The sequence below is a fragment of the Rousettus aegyptiacus genome, unplaced genomic scaffold, assembly GCF_014176215.1.
Source record: "Rousettus aegyptiacus isolate mRouAeg1 unplaced genomic scaffold, mRouAeg1.p scaffold_m13_p_19, whole genome shotgun sequence".
Lineage (NCBI taxonomy): Eukaryota > Metazoa > Chordata > Mammalia > Chiroptera > Pteropodidae > Rousettus > Rousettus aegyptiacus.
This window is the reverse complement of record NW_023416294.1, coordinates 4,966,269-4,975,482: the sequence shown is the minus strand read 5'-3', so window position 1 is coordinate 4,975,482 and position 9,214 is coordinate 4,966,269. Positions and strand designations below refer to the sequence as shown.

The following is a 9,214-nucleotide window of genomic DNA, read 5'->3' as shown; positions in this document are numbered from 1 at the left end:
CCACGCCCTGCCTTGCCAGGGTCCCCTGTGCACACACGTCCCAGAGACTAAACTCAGGCTTCCTTGGGGTCCCAGCGGGCCGAGCTGGGCTGTGCGCGGGCAAGGATCGCGGAGCCGCCCGCGCCCCGCTCCCTGCGTCTGGGTCCCTGCTGCTGGCGCTGGGCGCGTCCGTGAATTCGCGGGCGGCGACCTATAGGCTACCTGGGCCACTAGGCCTGGGACCGCGCGCCTCGGCTCTCCCTGTTTGCGGTCTGAGCAGGAAAGCAGACATGTGCGCCGGGCCTCGTAACAAGGACCGTCGCCACCCCCCACCCCGGGTGACAGGGCAGGGTCACCAGCGGAGGTCAGGGCGGGCAGCAGCTGTGTGAGCCTCTGACCCGAGTCAGGGGACGCAACGACACCCCAGGGGACCGGCGAGACTCTGTCCTCAACCCCGTTACTCTGTGGCTTTCCCTCGTGCTGTCTCGAGGCCCCCGGTGCAAGTGTCCTGCAAACGTCGCCAAACGTTTCACGAAGGACGGTCCCCTCTCCCAGTGCTGAGGGGCAGCGGGTGTTTATGGTGGGAGCAGCCAGGGGCTCGTCCCTCCTGAAAACATCTCCAACCACTTCTCAGACGTTTGGGGCTAAGAAGAGAGAGACAGAGAGAGAGAGACAGAGAGACAGAGAGACAGAGAGAGAGAGACAGAGGAGAGAGAGAAGGAGAAAGAGAAGAAGGAAGAAAGGAACAGAAAGAAGGGGCGAGAAAGCAGGAAGGAAGGGGGGACAGGCCAGCCGCCCCGCTCCCTCGGTGGCCCTGGGGCGAGCTGTGGCCGCAGCGCCACCTGCCCCGGGGCCCAGCTCCGGCGCCAGCCCCGTTATCACGGGTCCGCAGGGAGGGGCCGCGGACGTGTGGACACCGGAACTTCCGGAGGTCACTCCGCGCGTTATCTCTGCAGCGCCGCCGCGTCCTGCCCCGGAGCCGCGCCCCTGCACGCGCCTGCGGCTCCTCTTAGCACCGCTCGCCCCTCCGTGGCCTTGGCTGGCCGCCCTCGGCCCTTCGGCCCCTCACGGCCGTGCCCTACGCAGCCTGAGCCGCGCTGTGCCGCGTGCGACGCCGCGAGCCGGTCGGAACGCCCCAGATCTGGACGCGAGCGCGCGTCTGAGCCTCGCGCGTCCGAGCCCCTGCCGCATGCTGCACGGCGAGGGGACCAGGCAGGGCTGAGCGACGGCCATCGGCACTCACAGTCGCCCCTGAACCCATCCGTCCCCCTGCACACAGACGGCCCCCCACACTGCCGCTGCCACCGCTGCTGCGAACCACAAGGGGCCGCGTGCTGGGGCCTGGGGCGGGCGCGCCGCTGTGCCCTCCAGCGGCCATAATGCAGGACTCCAGACGGGGGCTTCATTCACGCCACAGGGGTCCACGCCGCAGGGGTCCACGCCGCAGGGGTCCATGCCCCCGCTCCTGGAGGCCAGAAGTCTCAGAGCGAGGTGTCACGCTCCCTCTGCAGGCTCCGGGGGACAGTGCTGTGGCCGCTTCCAGCCTCCCTTCCAGCCTCCGGGAGCGAGGCAGCCCTTGGCGTCCCTGCCTTGACGGCGCCTCTGCCCAGCTGTGCGTCTTCACGCAGCTCCGTTCTCCCGGGTCTGCGTCTCTCTGTGGCCATCTTCCAATGAGGACGCCAGTGACGGTGGACGTACAAGCCCCCTGTCCCAGCAGTGGCCCGTCTGAACTTCAGCAGTTACGCAGGCCACAGCCCTGTCTCCAAATATTTTATCCAGTGAGGTGACGGGTGGACGTGAGTGGGGGGACGTGGAGGAACAGAGCAGCCAGCATCTCGGGACAGGGCTGCAGGGTGGCGTGGGCGTGGGGGACAACTGTCGCGTGAGCGGCTTGGCCACGCGGAGGGCAGAGGATCACAACTACAGCGGCGGCTTGGTCAACCCCACGGCGAGGGCTGGACGTGCCCCAACGAGCCTCGGGGGGCGGCTCCCACACACGGGCCATCGCCCTGTCCTCGAGGGCAGCCTTCAAGGGCCCGGCGACGTGCCCCTGCGCGGTCGGTCCGCTGTCATCCGTGCGGCAGGAAGCTGCCAGAGGCTCGCGAGTGCCAGGCAGTAATCAGCGCTGTACAAAGAGGAACAGTCAGAGAGAAATGAGAACAGAAAAATTGCGCTTTTGAAAGACGGTTTATTTCCAGGAAATCACTGACCTCCCCCCGTTCTGCTGAGCCCACGTTCTCATGCAGAGAGAGAGAGCGCGCGCGAGCCTGCACACGGGGCCGCTTGACCTGGTCACTCGCCGCAGGCCGCAGGCCGGCGCTGGCGCTGGTGGTTAGGGGCGGGCCGCCCGCGCCCCGCGCTATAAAAAGCCCGAGCTGGGAAAAGCAGCTTTGTTGCTGTTGGCTTCCTCCAGCACCGCGCGCGCAGGGAGAGCACGCTGGGCGGCAGGACCCGCGGGACCCCCAGGCCGGTGGGGGGCGGGGAGCCTCACTCACCTGCACTCGGCTCTGCACCGCAGGTAAGGCCCGGACCTCGGGACGACGTCAGGGACGCGGGACACGGGGGCAGGGGCAGGCGGGGCGCCCGGCCAGGGCGGACATGGGCATCGGACGGGGGTCGCTGCGCCCCTGCTGAGACGTGGCGTCCTCGCGGTACCCGCTCCGGATTCAAGGGCCGCACGCGCAGCAGGGATCCCCGGGACGTCGCTGCCCGCCCTCACGGGGATGACGTGTCGCCATGGCGACAAGCGGGACGGCAAGGGATGGACCTGCTTTCGCCCAAGGCCGGCAGCACTGCGGGTGAGGCCCCCGTGTCCCCGGCGCCAGCGCTGCTGGGCCTCACCGTGTCCCGCGCGGAGGTCGCAGGGGATGCGCAACTCGCAGCGGCCGAGAGGCGGACGGCCGGAGCGCCAGCGACACATGGACGCGCACGCGGATCGCGGTGCGTCCACGCGCAGAGCGGTGCGCGTGCGCGGCCGTGACGGGCACGGAGCCGCTGGCCCTCGCCTCGCGCGCACGGCGCTCATGGACAGACGCGGACGCGCTCGCAGACGGGAAGTGAGCTGCCAGCGTCAGGGGCTGGGGGAGGGGGCGAGGCACTGCCCATGGGCACGGGGTGACGAGAAGGCCCTGGAACGAGCTGGACGCGCTGCTTATACGACACCATGGACGTGCCGGATGCCACCGAGCTGTGCGTTTGACAAGCGTGACTTGTGTGACGTGACTGTCACCTCAGCAAGAAAATCGATGAGGGCTCCAGCCCTGGGCCACCACCCGGGGTGACCGTGGCTCCAGCTGCCCCGCACGTCTGGGACAGCCACGGGGACGGGGGCCAGTGGCCATCCCTGTTCACGGAACCCACGCCCCAGGCTCTCCTCGGGTTTAAAATCCTGATCCTTCTGTCCCCACACGCTTGCTGCAGTGACCCTTATAAATACTGCATTCCAGTGTCACATGTCGTGACGGTGACTTTGGGGGTTCCCCCTTAAACGCCAGCCTGATGCCTCCCTCTCCTCCCGCTAATCCCTGTATGACAAACGATGGCAAGACGAGGCGTCTGTCCCCAGATGCCCCCTAGTGAGGGACAATTCTGTATCTTCATTGTCAGTCCCACTGGGCAGATGCGAGGCCCCCCGGGAGCCCCGTGAGAGGGTGGGGGTGCAAGGGGAGACCCCTGAGGGAGTCCGAGAGGGGTGTCATGATGGGGGAAGGCCCTGAAGGGTGCGCGGAGGCCCCCGGGCCCTGCTCCACGTCAGCAAAGTTGGTCCCAGTGGGATGGCGGGGGGAGGGGGGAGGCATTCTTTCTGAGCGATTCTGGGGGGCAGAGCAGCCTGCGCCCTGGTCGGGGGGTGCGCCCAGACAGGCAAGGGTCTGAGGCTGTGCTGGCGGGTAGGCTGCTTGGGTGGCAGCCACAAGCCATCCCCCAGGCGATGATGATGTTGGCAAGTCACAGCTCGGGGTACGGAGGCACAGGTAGTCTGCCAGGACACCCCGTCACGGACGACCCACTGGGAGCAGGAGGCCGGCCCCCAGGGCGAGGGTGCAAGACGGCCGAGTCGGAGGGACCCTGGGAAAACGTCCGGGCTGGGACGCGGGGTTGGCACGGACGGATCACTTACCGTAACTCGGTCCCTTCAGGAAATTCGGCCTGTGTTGACTTCATTCTCCTGATTACACTTCCTTCCACGGCTTTGTCATCTGGGCGTTTCCTGGTGCTTCTGTGCCATGTGCTTCCTGGCTCGGGGGTCCCTGGAGCCAAGAACGTGCCCAGCCCCGGGGCTGAGAGCGTGCCCACACCCCGGGGTGGGCGCTTTGTCAAGACAGGCCGGCCGCATGCACGGGGGCACACGCCTGCCCTTGTGCACACAGGCAGTGCACACGCCTGCACATATACATGTGTGCTCGCATGCACACGGGTGCACGAGGCACATATATACACACAAAGGGGCGTACACGCATGCAGACATGTGCACACGCACGGACATGCAAACCCAGGGGCCGCACATGGGTAGGCACACACATGCACACAGGTGTAAACGTGCACAGCTGTGCACGCAGGCACACACACGCAGCTGCAGAGGCATGCACATGTGTCGACATTCATGTGCGCAAACATAAACGTGTGTTTATGTACATGGGCACACATGTGCGCACAATCCCATGCACACACAAACACAAGATGTGCACACATGTGGACATGCATGTGCACACATGATACGCATGCGCATCTGTGCACACCGGCACGTGCACACACGTGTACACGCATGCTGCATGCGCGCACACACATGCGCCAGGCCCAGTCTATCCTCCAGAGAGAGGGCCCTGCCCTCTGAGCTCTGCGTCACCTGGGCAGCTCGCGCGTCTCCACGGCAACCCCCCGAAGCCACGCCCACAGGTGACGGCCTCCTCTCTTCCAGCACACGCCGCCCCGCCCTCGGCGCAGAGGAGCGGCCTTCGCCATGGCCCGGATTTGGCTCCTGCTGGTCCTGACACCCGTGTCCTGCCTGCTGCAAACGGACGAGGGTAGGCTCCGCGCTCCGTTCCTCACCGAAACCTTCTGTGTGGAGGTCGCCGGAGGGGCGCCTGGGGCTGTGAGGAGGACGCGCGGCTCCGGTGTGCCCGGCGCCTCCCCCGCGTGGGGTCTGGGTGCAGGAGTGGCACCTTGGGACCTGGAGCTCGGCACCGCTGGGACACCGGGGCGGGTTGGCGTGGCCGACCCCTGAGCTCCGACTGTCACCGCCGCTTGGGAGGGAGAAGGGCGTGGGAGACCATGGTGCGGGGCGAGCTGTGTCCCCGCCACGTTCACACGCTGCAGTCCCAGCCCCCTGACGCGTGACCGTCACGCATTCGGGAACGGCGTCTGCACGGAGGGAGCTTGCGCGAGGCCACGCCCTCATCCAGTACGATCCCGGTCGTCGGGCAAACGGGGGCGTTTGGAAGCGCGGTGGGGCTCAGCAGCCACAGGCCAACACACGCCAAGGACTGCGGGAGCCCAGCACCCTGAGAACTCTGAAAATGCCGCCATCTCGCTTTGGGAGGCAAGTGACCTAGACAAGCTTTCACGCCCATGGGCGACCCCATGACAGCCACGGGGCACCTAGCTCCCTGCGCCAGGAAGCAGTGCTTTGTCCCCAAGCCTGGGCCCCTGGGACCTCTTCCCTCTCAAGACCGTTCACCTAGAAAGAAAATGCTTCCAGTGGCAGGCAGCAGGCGAGTGTCTGAGGTCACTGAGAACGGCTGTCTGGGACGCGCTGACTCAGGCAGAAGCCCAAACAGGGTCCCGACAAGGGGACAGGGGCCGTGGGTGTCCCTGAGAAAGGAGAGGGGACAGGGACGTCCACAGAAGGACGGTGTGGCCATCAGGGCAGATCACGGGACACAGTGATGCTGATTCCAAAATCAGTCCAGAGTCACCAGCGCTGGAGCCGTGACATCTGCTTCCTCGTCACCCTTGCAGACAGGTCTTTGGGACCCAGGTTGCCCAGGCGCCGTCCGACGGTGACTCTGTCCCGTGTTAACATCCCAAGGGTTTGAGGGTGAGGCGAGCAGGCGGCTCCCCTGGGACGGCCGCTCTGCTCCACGTTCGAGGGCACCGTGGGCGTGACTCCCTCGCACACGGAGGCTGAGTCTGCAGCGTGCATATCTGCGGTAAGGGACATATTTTTTGAAACCTGGAAGGCCCTTCCCCATCTGTTCTCAGAAGGGGCATCGCCCAGGATGCTGTGAGCGGTGTGGTCACAGCCACAGGATTTCATAACCCGCTAGAAATTCGTTTCTTCCTCAGAGTGCTGGGTACAGGTGCTTCGCGCTGGGCAGAGAGACATGTCCCAGGGTGCTGCCGTTGTCAGCTTGGGCTGCCATCGCAAAACGGAGTCTGGCTTGCAAAGGGATGTTTGCTTCTCACCGTCCCCGAGGCCGGAGGTTCGAGACGCGGCGGCCAGCGAGACTGGCCCCTCACTGTGCCCTCACATGAGGGCGGCTGAGCTGCACTGTCCCTTTCTTATAGGGACGGTGATGCCATCAGGGGGGCCACCCTCGTGCCCTCGCCTCACCCAAACGCCCTCCCACACGTCCCACCTTAAGGAAAAGTAGATAGTCTTTCACCGTTGAGTCTAAATGAGTTCGCAAGTTGTCATAGATTTCTTTTATCATAGTTTGCTGAGTTTTAAAATAGTTTTTAAAATGGTTTTTCAATCCCGAAGAGCATCATTTTTTTTTCTTGCTTCTATTGAGATCACCAATTCTTTTCTCAATGGGGTGAATTCTATTGACCGTGAAAACAAGCCTGCATTCTTGGGTCATGAGGTGTTATCCATTGTATACATTGCTGGATCGTATTGACTAATATTTCGGGGAGGAGTCGCGTGTCTAGGTTTCTAAGGGATCTGGGCCCCATCTAGCTTTAACATCTTGGCATTAATCGGCATCGGGATGGCACCGGCCTCGTAAAATCGGGGAGGAAGTGTTTCCCGCCCCTTTCCTATTTTGAAAGTGTGTGCCCACATCGATTGCGACATGCAGAATTCTAGGTTGATGGGGATTTGGGGCGGGTGTTTGTCTTTCAGCGTTTAAAGATGTCATTGTGTTATCTCCTGCCTCCCGTTGTTTCGAAAGAGAGGTCCCCGGCGATCCTTATCTTTGTTCTCTAATATGGAGCATCTCCTTTTGCATTTGGTTGGTTTTAAGACTGTCTTTTTAAAAGCAATTTGATTATGATGTCTCTCGGGGATTTTATGAGTTTCTTTGTTGATATGGGCGTATCTGTGTGTGTGTGTGTGTGTGTGTGTGTGTGTGTGTGTGTGTTGTGTGAGACAGCTTTTTGAGCTTCTACGGGCCATGGGTTTCTAACTTTCATTAAATTTGGAAAGTTTTCAGCTATATTTCTTCAAATATTTTTCCCGGCCCCCTTCTTCTCAGACTCCGAATCTGTGTATGCTAAACTGCTTTGCGCTACTGCACAGTGAACACAGATTCATCTTATTTTTCTCTTGGTGTGTCCTCTTTTTCCCGGTATGTCTTCAAGTTCACTGAGCTTTTCTTCTCCACGGTTTCATCTATTGTTCAGTCGATTAACTTTTTCTGTTCACATAGTGTATGTTCTGCCCCTAGAAGTTCAATATGGTTCTTTTTTGGTACCTTCTTTTCCTCATTATTATTGCATTCATGTTTTCCTTTAAGTCCTTGAACATACGTATAATGGTTATTTTAATGTCTTTGTATGTTACTTCCACCATCTGTCACGTGTGGGCTGAGATTTCTGTCTGGTCATAGACAATGCGTACCTGCTTGTCTGTGTACCGAATGATTATTTGTGGGGAGCTGGATGTCATAAATCATAGGCTGGTGAGTCTCTGCTTCCTTTAAAGCGACTGGGTTTTGATCTGCTGGGCCGTCGCTTTATCGGCGAGTCACCTTGTTTCCGAGGTTCGTTTTGAAGTGTTTTCACGGTGAGTCTGGGGGAGTGTTTAGTCTGTGGCTGCTCTCTCTCTCCCCAGCACAAAGGCACGAGTCTGCTGACATCTCTCCGAGCGCTACTGGAAGTCCAAGGAGGATTCTTCGTCTCGTCTGGCTGGAGAGTCGGTGCCTCCCACCTGTAACCAAACTCTCAGAATCGCTCAGCTCACAGCTCCGAAATTACTCCTTCCCGGGCTCTGCAGAGTTCTGTCCTGCTCTTAGCCAGTGTCTGAAAATAGCTGATTTTGCATTGTGCCCAGTTTGCCAGTTGCTTATTACGATAGACAAATCTGAGGCTACTTTATGAACATGAGCCGAGCGTTTTCTATTATCTATATTTTTTTTAAAGTGCCCCAGGATTGACAACGTAACCTCCACCTTTTCTCAGAGCGCCAGACAATTGCTAGTATAGTATTGTATACACTTATGTGTGTTTACACTGATTTTGCTGTATGTTTGCCTTTGTAGATTTGCCTCTTTATTTATTTATTTTTTGCATGAGAGTGTTTTATTTGTGAGCACACCTGTAATCGGGTGTTGGGTGGAGAAAAAGCACTCTGAAAAAGCACAGGTAGACTTCACGAAATAATTAATGACAGGAACCTGTCTTCGTACGTCATTTTTCAGCACAGAGGTGTGTGTGTGTGTGTGTGTGTGTATCACATATAAAAATGAAATAATGCATCACGAAAACATGCTAAAACTGATTTTCTCTGTGTTAGTCATATCTGTTTAAATGACATTTAGTGTAGTTCTGGTAGAAGTGGATATAAATTTCAAAGCATAAGAATCCATCAATTTACATTTTTAATTTATAAGAAATTTCCCTTGACTTTTTTTTTTTTTTTTTTTAAGGAATATGCTAGCTTAAGAGAAAATAATGCCCAAACCCGAGATAGTTATAGTTTGGCCTCACTTACCCGAGTGAGGTTGTTGATCTTGGGACTTAACCATTTATAAAATGTTTTCCTCTTAACCCTCTAAGTGAGAGGTGACGAATAACTCAGCGAGGTACCTCTGTAGCTCCAAGTTATTGGCAAAATGGGATTGGGTCGCGCCTTCTACACCCGTAAAGGAGTCACTGACCAGACAAGGTGACTCGCAACCTGCTGGTATGGACAGCCGTCCGCACTGACTGTGGGCGTGGATGTGTCTCACGTGCACGCGACATTTCCTTCCAATGTACGTTCCTCTGGGCGGTTTCCCGGCAATAGCGAGAATTTCCCGGTTGGTAGGAACGTGACTATCAGAGCCGTCATCACGCCTCGCATTTTATGATGTAG

General features: G+C 59.2%; 1 protein-coding gene across 3 annotated transcripts in view; it reads left to right on the top strand.

Moving 5' to 3' along the window:
* The first annotated feature begins 2,394 nt into the window (after window positions 1-2,394).
* The window catches only part of IL3RA (interleukin 3 receptor subunit alpha), a 19,978-nt gene continuing 13,158 nt past the window's right edge, over window positions 2,395-9,214 (top strand). The window contains exons 1-3 of one of the 3 annotated variants that reach the window (XM_016148206.2): window positions 2,395-2,497; window positions 4,895-5,000; window positions 7,973-8,053. In XM_016148206.2, coding sequence (XP_016003692.2) covers window positions 4,937-5,000; window positions 7,973-8,053 — 145 coding nt within the window. In that variant the 5' untranslated portion in view covers window positions 2,395-2,497; window positions 4,895-4,936. Of the gene's footprint in view, window positions 2,498-2,579; window positions 2,778-4,894; window positions 5,001-7,972; window positions 8,054-9,214 lie in introns of those variants that run through there. The other 2 variants (XM_036235731.1, XM_016148194.2) reach the window with 2 other exon arrangements.